We start from the raw sequence: 18027 nt of genomic DNA, 5'->3' as shown, positions 1-18027 counted from the left end.
TGGAGACAATTCTGGACAATATAATGACTGTAATTCTGTCAGTAAGTGGGAAGGGACTTCAAGCATGTGGCTTGGAGTTTACTATTACTATGAAAGTGAAAGTTGCTCAGTCATTTCCGAGTCTTTGAGACCCCATGGACTATAGACAGTCCATGGAATTTTCCAGGCCAGAATACTGGAGTGGGTAGCCTTTCCCTTCTCCAGGGGATCTTCCCAACCCAGGGATCGAACCCAGGTCTCCCACATTGCAGGCAGATTCTTTACCAGATGAGCCACAAGGGAAGCCCAAGAATACTGGAATGGGTAGCCCAACCCTTCTCCAGCGGATCTTCCTGATCCAGGAATTGAACTGGGGTCTCCTTCATTGCAGGCAGATTCTTTACCAACTGAGCTATGAGGGAAGCCCATTACTAGTATTATAAATGTGAGTAATTTTTACTTATTGGCACGAGAAGACTGAAATATATTTCACTGGAAATGGGAAAGCCCTGTCAATGTTACCAGTTTCCAGCTTGTCCCTCTGTGCCTAAATCTCAAATCATAAGGTGACTCCTCATGCAAGTTCTTCCTTGGGCACATATTTCTTTTATTGGATTGCTTTCCTGACAACTGGCCTGAGGCTCTGTACTCTGGGAATGGGGGTTTGGATGAGGGAGGAGGGAAAATTCATCTGGAACTCGAGACTCAGGTGATATGTCTCTTAAGGGGATGGCAGGGGGACTGGGTACTTCATTGGTGGGTCAGGAAGAGGCAGCCTCTGGGAAACCACTGGGACAGGGAGAGAGAGAAGAAAAAAAAAAAGGCCTGGGAGATGGCAGTGGGGCCAGATAGGTGGCTGCCAAAAGCAAGCTTCACCCACTTGGAGAGTTTGCGTTGGTCTTGCTTTTATCTCATTTGCCCCCAAATTATTAGTTGTTGGTTAGTCGCTAACTTGTGTCCTCCTCTTTTGTGACCCCATGGACTATAGCCCACCAGGCTTCTCTGTCCATGGGGATTCTCCAGGCAAGAATACTGGAGTGGGTTGCCATTTTCTTCCCCAGGGGATCTTCCTGACCCAGGGATCAAACCCAGCTCTACCTACATTTGCAGGTGGATTCTTTACCACTGAGTCACCTGGGGAGCTCAAATAAATGATTACCTCCTGTGAAATAGGTGCTTTCAGGACTGCATATGGGAAGTGTGAGGAGGTAGACTTGAGAACCTGACCTCTCTTAGCAGTTTGGGGAGAGAGGATGAGTCATGGTTGAAAGTAACCCTGTCATGCAGTTGGCAGAAATCAGAGCTGTAAGAAAGTCACAGAAAATGTGAGAGAGGGTATGTGGGGAAGATTATATCTGTCTTGGGTCAGGGTTGCCATGAGACGCAGAAGGCATCATGGAGGGGGTGGAATTGGCCCATGAAAGTCACATATTTTGAGATGCCGATGTCGAGATGGGGGTTGAAAGGGGTCCCAGGTAGCAGAGGCAGGTTGGCAAAAGCAGGGAGGTGGCAAGTTAAGGAATCTGTACAGTAGAGCAAATACTGTTGATTTGTACCCATGTGTGTGCTGTAAGGTTTGAGTGGCAATATGAGGAAATTTTAAGAGTATTTTCTTTAGGTGGAGAATTTTCTGTATTTTCCTCTATTACATAGATTGTATCTTTGCATGTGTGAAATAATGATGAGATGATCACGGTGATGATGATGGTGATGGTGGTGATGATAGTGGTGGTGATGATGGTGATGGTAACGATGATGGTGATGACAATGATGATGGTGATGATGCTGCTGCTGCTTCTGATGATGATGATGATGGCAATGGGGATGATGACAGCGGTGGTGATGATGGTGATTATAACCATGATGGTAATGCTGCTGCTGCTGCTTCTGATGATGATGATGATGGCAATGGGGATGATGACAGCGGTGGTGATGATGGTGATGATAACGATGATGGTAATGCTGCTGCTGCTGCTTCTGATGATGATGATGATGATGGCAATGGGGATGATGACAGTGGTGGTGATGATGGTGATGACAATGATGATGGTGATGATGCTGCTGCTGCTTCTGATGATGATGATGATGGCAATGGGGATGATGACAGCAGTGGTGATGATGGTGATGATAATGATGATGATGGTGATGATGATGGTAATAATGATGATGATGGTGATGATAATGATGATGGTGGTGATGATGACAACATGAATTGTGATCAAGTTGGACTGAGCCTTAAATTGCCAAGCTTGGTTTTATTCTGTGGGCAAAGGAAACACACCACTGACTTGATATAAGACCTGATATACTCCCTACCTCCCTGCCCCCCATCTCTTTTGTTTCTTGCTGAATTCGACTCTAAGGGGACATTGCCCATCTCACCCAACCATACATAAGAACAAAGTTGTAAGAAGGAATCTCCAAGAAATAGTTTATTCTGAACAAGGAACAAGGCTGACTTGAACAGAGCCAGGAAATCCAGTGTCTCGGGCTACTTCCAGCTCCTGCCCCTAATTCATGAACTCAGTCCAGTGAGACACCCTCAGTGTAGCCACGGTCGCAGTGAAGAGAGAAGCAGCCCCATTATTTCCTGCAGGGGACAGGATGGTGCCCACAGGGAACAAAGAATGAAAAGTGTACAAAACAGTGGACATGTGGACAATACCATCTAGAAACAGCCTGGGTTCGAAGGAGGAAAACAAAAGACCATTTCTTTCCTTTTTTCAAATAAAAACATAAACCATGTGATATATGAAAATGTCTCTTAAGAAATCTAAGAGGTTTATGATGTAAATAGTGAAAGTTGGATAAAAATAAAAACACAACTGAACTTTTCACAGGACTGTACAGATATCAGAGACTCCAGAAAGATGAGTTCAAAGAATCTAAAACACCAGGCTTGTTTCTACAGAAAACTGACCTGCCCAATGAGTGAAACAAGAAAGTTTCTTAAAATTACATTGATTATGATGTTGACCAAAAACTGCTACAAAGTAGTTTGGGTATATCACACACAGGATCTTAATTAACCTTTTAACAACCCCAGGGGTTAGTTTTTTTAATTCCCATTTTAAAATGAGAAAACTGACACTGAAGTGATTATGTGATTGCCTGAGGTCTTCTGGTTAGTAAACAGCAGGGCTGGATTCCGATCACAGTCCTGATTCCAAGTCTAACCTTTATTTTGGTTGCTAAAAGCATCTCCCAATTCAAAAACAAAGTGCTCCCTGAACAGATCATCAAGTAGTTTGCTCTTAGCATGAGCCACCATCATCCTAGCGTAAACTTTCTAACCGACTGGGCTTCCTAGTTTATCAGTGTGGAGCAGCCTCCTTGATGGCAATTGGAGATCCTCTTTAAGATGGTGCTGATGAGATGATGTCACCCCCTTCCAGGAAAGAAAACTTGGATGGAGACAGAGACTCAGAGTTCTGCCATGGGACTGGGTTTTGGGAGGAACTCTGCTGACACTCTTTAGGGGTGACCGACGGTCAATGACTTGACCTTCTGAATGGGCATCGTCCTGCCATCCCAGCACCAGGGGTGGGGTGGGAGTGGAGACCTGCTGAAATTAAAGATGGGGACAGTAGCAGGCCAACTTAGAACATCAGAAAGACTGGCCTGGCAGAGGAGGCAAAAGAGGACACTTCCGGTTTTGCTCCAGGATTGGGGGATCGTGTTTCCATAGGCAGGGCAAACACATCAGACAATTAAGGGCTGAATTTTCAAAAGTATGCCCTGAAGACCAGGGTAGACCGAATTGCAAAGTTGTGATGGGTCTAGTTGCTTTAGGGGATGGGAGTGCACTCCAAAAAGTAAGGTTCTATTTCGCCTGTATAAATAATGTCATAAATGTCAAAGGTTTTGCATGTCTACTACCCAATTGGATTCTTCCAATAACTTTGTAATCAGAGGTGGGGCATTGAGCTGTGTGACCCCTTTGACAGATGTGGAAAACTGAGGCACAGAAAGGGCAAGGCTTGTCCACAGATGTGCAGGGAATTAGCTGGGCAGCTTGGACCACAACCAAGGCTCCCCAGCTCTGAGCCCAGGGCCTTCTCTGCATCTGATGTTATTTGGGGTGAGACGGGGACCATCGTGGCACAGAGAGGGGCTTTCGGTGGGCAGGGCAGAGGTGTGTGCAGTCCTGCTGGAAGCCGCAGGTGGTGGCTTAGCTGCTGCAGCCACGAGAACAGGCATGGACCAGAATGTTGTTGTTACACCCGTCCTGGAGCTTGCCCTGGGCCTGGCTCCCGGCTCGGCCTTCCATGTCCAAGAGCTGGCCGCCCTGCCCCTGCTGCTTCCTCAGCCTGCAAATAAGCACAGCACAGACCCAGTTAGCGATGTGGAGCAGGGGATGTCCAGGCACAGAGGGGAACCAGAGAAATCAAGGAGACTTGCAAGAGCAGAATGCTGTGTCTGGGAGCCCGCAGGCTGGGTCCGCACCCAGCTCAGGTGGCTCTGATGAGTTACTCAACCCCCAACGCCTTGGTCTCTTTATCTGTAAAATGGAGATAATAATTCCTACCTCATGTCTCCTTGTGAAATCCACAGGAGATCACGTATATAATTTCCAAGTTTACACAGTAGGTAGAGGGTGAGCCCCACACATCATTCACACGTATTAAGTCCTGAATGCCCACTGGTGGACCAGCCATCATGCCCAGGAGCAGAGGAAGCCCTGGCCAGCAAAACAGTCAGAGTGTCTATCCTCATCAAGTTTACCACCCGACGGGGGAGTTGGATATACATCAAATTATCTCACAAAGGTAATTATAGGGGAATGGAATGCAGAAGTAGGAAGTCAAGAGATACCTGGAGTAAGGGGCAAATTTGGCCTTGGAGTACAAAAATGAAGCAGGGCAAAGGCTACCAGAGTTTTGCCAAGAGAACGCACTGGTCATAGCAAACACCCTCTTCCAACAACACAAGAGAAGACTCTACACATGGATATCACCAGATGGTCAATACTGAAATCAGATTGATTATATTGTTTGCAGCCAAAGATGGAGAAGCTATATACAGTCAGCAAAAATAAGACCAGGAGTTGACTATGGCTTGGATCATGAACTCCCTATTGCCAAATTCACACTTAAATTGAAGAAAGTAGGGAAAACCACTAGACCATTCAGGTATGACCTAAATCAAATCCTTTATGATTATACAATGGAAATGACAAACAGATTCAAGAAATTAGATCTGATAGACAGAGTGCCTGAAGGACTATAGGCAAAAGGTTCCTGACACTGTACAAGAGGCAGTGATCAAGACCATCTCCAAGAAAAAGAAATGCAAAAAGGCAAAATGGTTGTCTGAGGAGGCCTTACAAATGGCTGAGAAAAGAAGAGAAGCTAAAGGCAAAGGAGAAAAAAGAAAGATATATCCATTTGAATGCAGAGTTCCAAAGAACAGCAAAGAGAGATAAGAAAGCCTTCCTCTGTGATCAGTGCAAAGAAATAGAGGAAAACAATAGAATGGGAAAGACTAGAGATCTCTTCAAGAAAATTAGAGATAACAAGGGAACATTTCATGCAAAGATGGGCTCAATAAAGGACAGAAATGGTAGGGAACTAACAGAAGCAGAAGATATTAAGAAGAGGTGGCAAGAATATACAGAGAACTGTACAAAAAAGATCTTCAAGACCCATAAAACTACAATGGTGTGATCATTCACCCAGAGCCAGACATTCTGGAATGCAAAGTCAAGTGGGCCTTAGGAAACATCACTACGACCAAAGCTAGTGGAGGTGATGGAATTCCAGTTGAGGTAACTCAAATCTTAAAAAATGATGCTGTGAAAGTGCTGCACTCAACATGCCAGCAAATTTGGAAAACTCAGCAGTGGCCACAGGACTGGAAAAGATCAGTTTTCATTCCAATCCCAAAGAAAGACAATGCCAAAGATTGTTCAAACTACCACATGATTGCACTCATCTCACACGCTAGCAGAGTTAAAAATTCTCCAAGCCAGGCTTCAATAGTACATGAACTGTGAACTTCCAGATGTTCAAGTTGGATTTAGAAAAGGCAGAGGAACTGGAGATCAAATTGCCAACATCTGTTGGATCACAGGAAAAGTAAGAGAGTTCCAGAAAAACATATACTTCTGCTTTATTGACTACGCCAAAGCCTTTGACTGTGTGGATCACCACAAACTGTGGAAAATTCTTAAAAGAGATGGGAATACCAGACCAACTTACCTGCCTCCTGCGAAATCTGTATGCAGGTCAAGAAGCAACAGTTAGAACTGGACATGGAACAACAGACTGGTTCCAAACAGGGAAAGGAGTATGTCAAGGCTGTATATTGTCACCCTGCTTATTTAACTTACATGCAGACTACATCATGGGAAACGCTGGGCTGGTTGAAGCACAAGCTGGAATCAAGATTGCCAGGAGAAATATCAATAACCTCAGATATGCAGATGACACCACCCTTATGGCAGAAAGTGAAAGTGAAGTCGCTCAGTCGTGTCTCTTTGCAACCCCATGGACTGTAGTCTATCAGGCTCTTCCGTCCATGGGATTTTCCAGGCAAGAGTGCTGGAGTGGATTGACATTTCCTTCTCCAGGGGATCTTCCTGACCCAGGAATCGAACCCAGGTCTCCGGCATTGCAGGCAGATGCTTTACCCTCTGAGCCACCAGGGAAGCCTGCTGCTGCTGCTAAGTCACTTTAGTCGTGTCCGACTCTGTGTGACCCCATAGATGGCAGCCCACCAGGCTCCCCCATCCCTGGGATTTTCCAGGCAAGAACGCTGGAGTGGGTTGCCATCTCCTTCTCCAATGCATGAAGGTGAAAAGTGAAAGTAAAGTTGCTCAGTCGCGTCCGACCGTCAGCGACCCCATGGACTGCAGCCTTCCAGGCTCCCCGGTCCATGGGATTTTCCAGGCAAAAGTACTGGAGTGGGGTGCCATTGCCAGGGAAGCCTAAGAAGAACTAAATAGCCTCTTGATGAAAGTGAAAGAGGAGAGTGAAAAAGTTGGCTTAAAGCTCAATATTCTGAAAACTAAGATCAGGGCATCTGGTCCCATCACTTCATGGCAAATAGATGGGGAAACATGGAAACAGTGAGAGGCTTTGTTTTGGGGGGCTCTAAAATCACTGCAGATGGTGATTGTAGCCATGAAGTTAAGACACTTGCTCCTTGGAAGGAAAGCTGTGACCAACCCAGACAGCGTATTCAAATACAGAGACATTACTTTGCCAACAAAGGTCTGTCTAGTCAAAGCTTTGTTTTTCCAGTGGTCATGTATGGAAGTGAGACTTGGACTATAAAGAAAGCTGAGGGCCGAAGAATTGATGCTTTTGAACTGTGGTGTTGGAGAAGACTCTTGAGAGTCCCTTGGACACAAGGAGATCCAACCAGTCAATTGTAAAGGAAATCAGTCCTGAATATTCATTGGAAGGACTGATGCTGAAGCTGAAACTCTAATACTTTGTCACCTGATGGGAAGAACTGACTCATTTGAAAAGACCCTGATGCTGGGAAAGATTGAGGGCAGGAGGAGAAGGGGACAACAGAGGATGAGATGGTTGGATGGCAACACTGATTTGATGGACATGAGTTTGAGCAAGCTCTGGGAGTTGGTGATGGACAGGCAAGCCTGGCGTGCTACAGTCTATGGGGTCTCAAAGAGTCAGACAGGACTGAGCGACTGAACTGAACTGATCTCATAAAGAAATACCTGAACAGATGAGCACCCAGACTTACAATATACTCCACGACAAACAGTATTGAGGGAGTTTAATTCTTTAAAAAAATTTTTTTCTTGAAGTATAATTGATTTGCGTTATGTTAGTTTCTGGGTCCAGTAAAGTGACTCGGTTGTATATCTCTACATGTCTATTTATATGTTCGTTTTCATATTCTTTTCCATTGTGGCTTATTACAGGATATTGAATACAGCTGCCCTTGTCATTTATCTATTTTATGTATAGTAGTTTACATCTGCTAATCCCAGACTCCTAATTTATCCCTCCTCCCTTCCTTCACCCTTTGTTAACCATAAGTTTATTTTCTTTGCTTTTTTTTGTTTCATATATGATATTATACATGTTTCAATGCCATTCTCCCAAATCATCCTACCCTCTCCCTCTCCCAGAGTCCAAAAGACTGTTCTATACATCTGTGTCTCTTTTCCTTTCTCACATACAGGGTTATCATTACCATCTTTCTAAATTCCATATATATGCATTAGTATACTGTATTGGTGTTTTTCTTTATGGCTTACTTCACCCTGTATAATAGGCTCCAGTTTCATCCACCAACTGATTCAAATGTATTCTTTTTAATGGCTGAGTAATACTCCATTGTGTATATGTACCACAGCTTTCTTATCCATTCATCTGCTGATGGACATCTAGGTTGCTTCCATGTCCTGGCTATTATAAACAGTACTGCGATGAACATTGGGGTACACGAATGAAACTAGAGCACTTTCTAACACCATACATAAAAATAAACTCAAAATGGATTAAAGATCTAAATGTAAGACCAGAAACTATAAAGCTCCTAGAGGAGAACATAGGCAAAACACTCTCTGACATAAATCACAGCAGGATCCTCTATGACCCACCTCCCAGAATATTGGAAATAAAAGCAAAAATAAACAAATGGGACCTAATTAAACTTAAAAGCTTCTATACAACAAAGGAAACTATAAGCAAGGTGAAAAAGACAGCCTTCAGAATGGGAGAAAATAATAGCAAATGAAGCAACTGACAAACAACTAATCTCAAAAATATACAAGCAACACCTGCAGCTCAATTCCAGAAAAATAAACGACCCAATCAAAAAATGGGCCAAAGAACTAGACATTTCTCCAAAGAAGACATACAGATGGCTAACAAGCCCATGAAAAGATGCTCAACATCACTTATTATCAGAGAAATGCAAATCAAAATTACAATGAGGTACAATTTCATTCTGCCATCCAAAAGTCTACAAGCAATAAATGCTAGAGAGGGTGTAGAGAAAAGGGAACCCTCTTACACTGTTGGTGGGAATGCAAACTAGTACAGCCACTATGGAGAAGAGTGTGGAGATTCCTTACAAAACTGGAAATAGAACTGCCATACGACCCAGCAATCCCACTGCTGGGCATACACACCGAGGAAACCAGAATTGAAAGAGACACGTGTACCCCAATGTTCATAAGTTTATTTTCTATGTGAGTCTGTTTCCATTTTGTAAATAAATTCATCTGTATCATATTTTAGATTTCACGTATAAGTCATATCATATGATATTTGTCTTTCTCTGTTTACCTTTCTTCACTAAGCATGATAATCTCTAGGTCCATCCATATTGCTGCAAATGGCATTTTCATTCTTTTTTATGGTTGAGCAATGCTACATCTTCTTTATCCACTCATCTGTTGATAGACATTTAGGCTGCTTTTGTGTCTTACCTATTGTAAGTAGTGCTGCTATGAACACTGGGGTGCCGAGTTTTCTCTGGATATGTACGCAGGAGTGGGATTGCTAGCTCATATGGCAACTCTTTAGTTTTTAAGGCTCCTCCTTAAAAATAGTGGCTGCAGCAATTTACCTTGAGGGAGCAGGGATGTGAACACTGCATTTCCTAACAGCTGGCCACCCGGCTGCTTTCCATGTGATTGTGGAGGTCAACATCCTTCCCTTTCTGATCTCATCAAGTTCAGGATCATGCCCTAAACCATAGCTGTCATGACGTGTAGATGGTTAGGCCAAAACATGAAGCTGAGACATTTAGGGAGGCAATGAGAAGTCTGAGACCAGGGAAGAGCTCAGCTCAAACCCTGGATCTCAACACCAGCCACTTGAGTCAAGGGGTCAAGCTGTCTATCTTGGGAGCCTCAGTTTCCCGATCTATCACTGGGGACTATATCACTTACTCAGCAGGAGGCTAAAGGGAATCAGAGAGGATGGGCACGAAATATCTAGTACAGAGCAGGAAATAATCATATTACTAGAGTTCTACCTTGTTCTGAAAGACACAGGTTTCAGCCGGAATGTATCCTTTACATTAGTATGTTCTGTCAGATGGAGTGCGGGCCTACAGCTTGATTTAAACGAAAGAGCTGTTTCACCCAACAAACTTCTGTGTGTGCTCGTCACATGCAGAGAACTGTGGAGGACCCTCAGGTGAACACATACACAGCCTCAGATGGATCTCAGTTTGTGTGTGTGTATGTGTATGGTGGGGATGCTGTGTGTGTGTGTGTGTGTGTATGTGTGTGTGTGATGGGAATGCTGTATGTGTGTGTGTATGATGAGGATGCTGTATGTGTGTGTGTATGGTGGAGATGCTCTGTGTATATTATGGGGATGCTGTATATGTGTGTGTGTGTGTGTACACATACATGTGGTGTGGATGCTGTATGTATGTGTGTGTATGGTGGGGATGCTGTGTGTGTGTGTGTATGTGTGATGGGGATGCTCTGTGTGTGTGTGTATGTGTATTATGGGGATGGTGTGTGTGTGTGTATGTGTGTGTATTATGGGGATGCTGTATGTGTGTGTGTGTATGATGGGGATGCTCTGTGTGTGTGTGTGTGTGTGTGATGGGGATGCTGTGTGTGTGTGTGTGTGTGATGGGGATGCTGTGTGTGTGTGTGTGTGTGTGTGTGATGGGGATGCTGTGTGTGTGTGTGTGTATGATGGGGATACTGTATGTGTGTGTGTGTATGATGGGGATGCTGTATGTGTGTGTGTGTATGGTGGGGATGCTGTGTGTGTGTGATGGGGATGCTGTGTGTGTGTGTGTGTGTGTGTGTGTGTGGTGGGGACACCTAGTGTTTGGAACCATGCTAGTATTTGAGCAAGTCCTCCAGCCAATGCTGAAACATCAGCAGCAACACAGCAGTTTATAAGATAGGGAACTTGGTGGCTATTGCTTCCTGTCCTTTGTCTACTTGCAGGACCCAGGACCAGGTGTGCAGTCCACCTGCCTCTGAGGCTTGCAGTCCTCCAGGTGGGACAACTGGGGAAGGCAGGCAGGATAAAACACATCATCCTAGTGGAGGAGGGGTCAGGACCAAAGGGACAGAGCTGGGATCTAAAGGACAAAGTGGGCAAGGAGGGGAGAATCTATGGGGAGGGAGGAGGGTGGTCGGATTTCATCTGCAAGGCTGGGATTGTCTGAGAATCTTGCTCCTGTTTTCTTATTCCCTCCCCTTCATTCAGAGAGACTCTCTCAGGCATCTCTGGAGAGAAAATCAGATCAGAAATAGGGAAAACTCAAATGACAAGAAACCTATGGAAGCGAAAAGGAAATTGTTTTACTTACAAAGTAGGACATCGCTATTTGGTTCACATCTGTAATATTGCATAATTCTCTAGGTATATTGCAAGATAAAGATGAATGCCATTAAGATTTTCTTTTAAATGCCCAAACATAGCTTAGATAGCATTACTATCTCTAGACTTCTGTACTCTCTGATTATAATGCAAAATAAAGCTTCAAAAGCCGCATAATAAAGAGTGGAACATATGGAAGAGGGAGCCCCAGTAAGGGAGAGATGGAGTCAGAAGTCTTGTGTAGATCAAGGAAGGCTTCCTGCAGGAGGCAGCTTTTGAGCTGGGCTTTAAGGATTGATGTGGAATGTGGGTAGCTGGAGGGAGGGAAGAAATTTGAAATAAAAGGACACCAGTGCAGTAAGGCACAGAAAGTTAAAAAAAAAAAAATTCCAGGGTGGATCAGTCTTTTTTGGAGCTATGTAATTTCAGCAACTTCAGCTCCTCCTCTTGGACAGAGCTGTTTTAAAGAGAACTGGCTGTTTCAAGTCTCCCCTCTTCTATGGAGGGTTGTATGTGGAACAATATGACCTGAGTGCTGGGGGCTTCGAACAGTAAGTAAATGAGACGTGAGTCATGCCGCTTGCAACTTACCACCAGGCTCAGTGTGAGATGAGGAGACAGAACCAAAAAGGAAGAACCCTCTCTAGACACCCACCCATCCCCCTACAGGCTTACAGAACTGGATTCTGATCTAGTTCTTGGAGGCTCCAAAGCCTGCCTTCTTCTCTCTGCATCTACAGTCCTGCCCACCTACCAACTATTCACCATCCATCTACCCATCCACTTTCTCTTCACCTATCATATACTCTACTCCACCCTTCCATCCATCCATCATCCACCCATATGTTCAATTATCTGTTCCACCCCACCCCTACGTGTCCACTCCTACTCACTGTGTCCCCCCTCCATCCACTTACTTATTCACCTACCCATCCATGCACCTCCTATATAGAAATCTATCTCATCCATTCATTATCCATCCATTCATCAATACATCCCTCCATCCACCCATCTGCTCATCATCCATCTACTGACTCACCTGTCCCTCAATTCACTATCCACCCTATCCATTGATTGCCCCCAGAGACTCCCTATTTACCCATCCACCCACACAGCTACCTCCCATCTGTCACCTTTTCATTTACTATCCATCCACCACCCTTCTGCCTATTCATTCATCCATCTACTCCCATATTTCCATTCATCTGATCAATCATCTGATCCACCTATTACTTCCATATCCTTCCACTCATTCTTTCCACCAGCTATGAGTGTGCCAGGCTCACAGTTGAGGCCTGGGGAACACAACAGAGAGCAAACAGTGAATGTTCACTGTGATGAAGCCTCTGCCAGAGGAGGCAGTATGGCCCGGCATCCAGGGCCTGGGCTTAGAGCCAGGCTATCTCGTTCTGTCTCTGAGTCTGCCACTTACTAGCCATGTGACTTTGGGAGGCTGGATTCCAACTCAGGTCTGTCTGTCTCCAAGGCCCCTGCTCTTTCCACTGAATCTCATGCCTTTCAATCCGGATCTGGGAGGAGACAGCGTGGAATGATTTTGCCATGCTCTAAAGAAATTAGAAAGGCTCTGCTGCTGCTGCTGCTAAGTCACTTCAGTCATGTCTGACTCTATGTGACCCCATAGAGGCAGCCCACCAGGCTCCCCCGTCCCTGGGATTCTCCAGGCAAGAACACAGGAGTGGGTTGCCATTTCCTTCTCCATAGAAAGGCTCAGTTTGCTTAAATAGAAACCCAGGAACCAAGACAATGATGTGAAACCATATGGTTGGTCCCAAGAGCTCACTTCCATGACTAGCCCAGAGCCCAGTTATCTATATTTCAGGAGGAAATGAAAAAGGATTTTACATATCTTAGTAGATGTAGCCCAAGTCTACTGATACAAATTGGCTAGTTATCTCTGCAATGGCAGGAACATTTAATTTTCTCAGCCAACTTTATCAAATTAATTGTCAGTTTTGTGACCAGAATTCTGAGTGATGGATGTGAATGCTCTCAACGTCCCGAACTCAAGCATTAATTGTCAGAAGGAAGTGCTCTGTGATGGAGACTCTCGATTAACGAGAACAGGACATATTAAAATTCGTCGTAATATGGGCTGGAGGCATTTTTCAAAGGCAAAGCACTACACAGGACGAAAAGAAAATGGTTAGCAATCAAAGTAATTTCAAACCAAGCTCTTTCACACCCCGAGGATGCAGTCAGATTAACACCAACATTGATCTACAGCCTCAAATCCAAGGTACAGCCTGGCTCCCTGGTTCAGACTGACCAGCTTTCCTTTGTGCTGGGTGCTTCAAAAAGGAAAACACTTCAAGTACTGTCACACCTATTCATATCATTTCACTGGTTATATGCGTCCAGAACCGTGTGGCATCTTGGAGTGGCCGTGTGGTGTGGTGGGAGAATGCAGGCTTTGGAATCATACAGAATTCAATCAGGATCCCAGCTTTGCTGTGAGTGGCTGAGGGACCTGGGGGAACTCACCCAACTTCCTGAAGCCTCTCGTTCCTAGCCTGTAACACCCCCACAACACCACCTCTTTAATGAAGGTGAACAGATGCATAGTATGTACCTGCCTGAAACAGGCACTTTATAAAGGGCCGGGATTTTTATGATGATGACTGCAGTGTGGATGTGTGATGCATGTACTCAGTCGTGTCTGATTCTTTGCAATCCCATGGACTGTAGCCCACCAGGCTTTTCTGTCCATGGAATTCTCCAGGCAAGAATACTGAAGTGGGTTGCCATTTCCTCCTCCAAAGGATCTTCCCAACCTGGGGGTTGAATCTGCATTTTTTTTTTTTTGCCTCCTGCATTGGCAGGCAGATTCTTTACCACTAAGTCACCTTTCTTTGTTACTGATTGCAGTGTGGGGATACTCCCATTTCACAGATGGAGAAACAGGATCAGTAAGTCAAGTTTAACTTCCTGCGGTAGTTCTGATGAATGTCTCACAGCAAGAAGGTCCCCACAGATGGTTCCATTCTAGGGGATCAAGGAGGGAGACACAGAAAAGTGCAGGGTACTGGAATGGGGTGACATAGAGTGGCTGAAGGTCAGGACCCAGCAATGGGTGAGACAGGCAACAGGCTCAGGTGGGGGAATCCAGTCGCACAAGTCGTGGCGGGATCCAGGGGGGGTCTGCAAACCAGGAAAGGCTGGGCATGGAACTGGTGCCTGGAACCGGGTCTCCAACCTGGTTGCTGGTCTCCCCTCCTCTGGGAAAGGGCCACGGCGTGCTGTCTGTGACCTTGCATCAGCCGGCCGGGGGCAGGTGCACAGACAATGTGTGCTGGAAAGCTGGGCAGGTGGATGCAGGAATAAACGCCCAGCCAGGTATCTACTGCTCATCAGCTGCCTGTTTGCACAGGTTGGCAGGCTCTGTCTCAACACACTTAGAGGGAAAGGAAGCCAATCCCAACTGAATGGAGTAACAGGGTATCCTCGCTGGACAAGAATTCATGACCACTGGCAGAACTGGCGAGCTCACAGACCTTGTGGATGACAGTTTGCATGAGTCAAATTGGAGCTCTATCTCTTGTGGCCAAGGGAGTTGAGATAGATTGCTGTTTTGTGTGTATATGTAAGTGTTGGTTTAAAAATTAAGGCACAATGATGTCTGACATGGCACTTAATTGATACAGTACTATATTGGCCTGGTAATTTTGTGTATAATAAATATTACTAGTAAATATTTGGGCAGTGCTGACTGATCGTGTAGGAAGGGTGTTAAGTGCTTAACATTTGTTCACTCACTGGTCCATACAATGGTCTTTCATATAGGGTAGGTTTTAACACCCCCTTCCCTGGTGGCTCAGACAGTACAGAATCTGCCTGCAATGTGGGAGACCCGGGTTTGATCCCTGGGTTGGGAAGATCCCCTGGAGAAGGGAACGGCTACCTCCACCCCAGTATTTTGGCCTGGAGAATTCCACAGACAGAGGAGCCTGGCAGGCTATAGGTCATGGGGTTGCGAAGAGTTGGACACAGCTGAGCAATTTTCACTTTCACCACTTTACAGATGAGGAAACTGAGGCACTAGTGTGAGGTCCGAGGTCGCAAAGCAAACATGGATCAGGATTCAAAACCAGGCAGTCTGATTCCAAAGGCTGCGCTCTTAGCTATTATGTATACTGCCTGTCCACAGTTAATAAAAACCAAAGAGTCAAAGTTACTGGAAAGTTCTGGAAGGGCATGCACCAACTTGAAGAAGAGTTGTCTGTTTGGGGATAGAAGGTGGATATTGAAGAGAAGGGATGTGATTTAGGTCATACCTGAATGGTCTAGTGGTTTTCCCTACTTTCTTCAATTTAAGTCTGAATTTGGCAATAAGGAGTTCATGGTCTGAGCCACAGTCAGCTCCTGGTCTTGTTTTTGCTGACTGTATAGAGCTTCTCCATCTTTGGCTGCAAAGAATATAATCAATCTGATTTCAGTGTTGACTACCTGGTGATGTCCATGTATAGAGTCTTCTCTTGTGTTGTTGGAAGAGGGTGTTTGTTATGACCAGTTCATTTTCTTGGCAAAACTCTATTAGTCTTTGCCCTGCTTCATTCCGTATTGCAAGGCCAAATTTGCCTGTTACTCCAGGTGTTTCTTGACTTCCTACTTTTGCATTCCAGTCCCCCATAATGAAAAGGACATCTTTTTTGGGTGTTAGTTCTAAAAGGTCTTGTAGGTCTTCATAGAACCATTCAATTTCAGCTTCTTCAGTGTTACTGGTTGGGGCATAGACTTGGATTACTGTGATATTGAACGGTTTGCCTTGGAAACAAACAGAGATCATTTTTGATATTGCATCCAAGTACTGCATTTCGGACTCTTTTGTTGACCATGATGGCTACTCCATTTCTTCTGAGGGGTTCCTGCCCGCAGTAGAATAGTGTCCACAGTAGAACAGTTGTACAGTGGAAGTGAGAAATAGATTTAAGGGCCTGGATCTGATAGATGGAGTGCCTGATGAGCTATGGAGTGAGGTTCGTGACATTGTACAGGAGACAGGGATCAAGACCATCCCCATGGAAAAGAAATGAAAAAAGCAAAATGGCTGTCTGGTGAGGCCTTATAAATAGCTGTGAAAAGAAGAGAAGCAAAAAGCAAAGGAGAAAAGGAAAGATATAAACATCTGAATGCAGAGTTCCAAAGAATATCAAGAAGAGATAAGAAAGACTTCCTCAGCGATCAGTGCAAAGAAATAGAGGAAAACAACAGAATGGGAAAGACTAGAGATCTCTTTAAGAAAATCAGAGATACCAAAGGAACATTTCATGCAAAGATGGGCTCGATAAAGGACAGAAATGGTATGAACCTAACAGAAGCAGATATTAAGAAGAGATGGCAAGAATACACAGAAGAACTGCACACAAAAGATCTTCATGACCCAGAAAATCACGATGGTGTGATCACTGACCTAGAGCCAGACATCCTGGAATGTGAAGTCAAGTGGGCCTTAGAAAGCATCACTACGAACAAAGCTAGTGGAGGTGATGGAATTCCAGTTGAGCTATTCCAAATCCTGAAGGATGATGCTGTGAAAGTGCTGCACTCAATATACCAGCAAATTTGGAAAACTCAGCAGTGGCCACAGGACTGGAAAAGGTCAGTTTTCATTCCAATCCCAAAGAAAGGCAATGCCAAAGAATACTCAAACTACCGCACAATTGCACTCATCTCACACGCTAGTAAAGTAATGCTTAAAATTCTCCAAGCCAGGCTTCAGCAATATGTGAACCTTGAACTTCCTGATGTTCAAGCTGGTTTTAGAAAAGGCAGAAGAACCAGAGATCAAATTGCCAACATCCGCTGCATCATCAAAAAAGCAAGAGAGTTCCAGAAAAACATCTATTTCTGCTTTATTGACTATGCCAAGGCCTCTGACTGTGTGGATCACAATAAATTGTGGAAAATTCTGAAAGAGATGGGAATAACAGACCACCTGATCTGCCTCTTGAGAAATTTGTATGCAGGTCAGGAAGCAACAGTTAGAACTGGACATGGAACAACAGACTGGTTCCAAACAGGAAAAGGAGTACATCAAGGCTGTATAATGTCACCCTGCTTATTTAACTTATATGCAGAGTACATCATGAGAAACGCTGGACTGGAAGAAACACAAGCTGGAATCAAGATTGCCGGGAGAAGTATCAATAACCTCAGATATGCAGATGACACCACCCTTATGGCAGAAAGTGAAGAGGAACTAAAAAGCCTCTTGATGAAGGTGAAAGTGGAGAGTGAAAAAATTGGCTTAAAGCTCAACATTCAGAAAACGAAGATCATGGCATCCGGTCCCATCACTTCGTGGGAAATAGATGGGGAAACAGTGGAAACAGTGTCAGACTATATTTTTCTGGACTCCAAAATCACTGCAGATGGTGACTGCAGCCATGAAATTAAAAGACGCTTACTCCTTGGAAAGAAAGTTATGACCAACCTAGATAGCATATTCAAAAGCAGAGACATTACTTTGCCCACAAAGGTTCATCTAGTCAAGGCTATGGTTTTTCCTGTGGTCATGTATGGATGTGAGAGTTGGACTGTGAAGAAGGCTGAGCACCGAAGAATTGATGCTTTTGAACTGTGGTGTTGGAGAAGACTCTTGAGAGTCCCTTGGACTGCAAGGAGACCCAACCAGTCCATTCTAAAGGAGATCAGCCCTGGGATTTCTTTGGAAGGAATGATGCTAAAGCTGAAACTCCAGTACTTTGGCCACCTCATGTGAAGAGTTGACTCATTGGAAAAGACTCTG

At 44.6% G+C, this 18027-nt stretch overlaps 1 protein-coding gene across 2 annotated transcripts in view; it reads right to left on the bottom strand.

Moving 5' to 3' along the window:
- Positions 1-2396: 2396 nt before the first annotated feature.
- The window catches only part of STK32B (serine/threonine kinase 32B), a 405326-nt gene continuing 389695 nt past the window's right edge, over positions 2397-18027 (bottom strand). For both annotated transcript variants that reach the window (XM_086404828.1, XM_086404827.1), the window contains one exon: positions 2397-4289. In XM_086404828.1, coding sequence (XP_086260954.1) covers positions 4151-4289 — 139 coding nt within the window. In that variant the 3' untranslated portion in view covers positions 2397-4150. The remainder of the gene's footprint in view (positions 4290-18027) is intronic.

This window comes from Bos grunniens, chromosome 6 (assembly GCF_055505025.1).
Source record: "Bos grunniens cultivar Pamir isolate PY7600 chromosome 6, Bosgru_T2T1.0, whole genome shotgun sequence".
Classification (NCBI taxonomy): Eukaryota; Metazoa; Chordata; class Mammalia; order Artiodactyla; family Bovidae; genus Bos; species Bos grunniens.
Note: the sequence above shows the minus strand (reverse complement) of the source record. Positions and strands in the feature narration are given on the sequence as shown.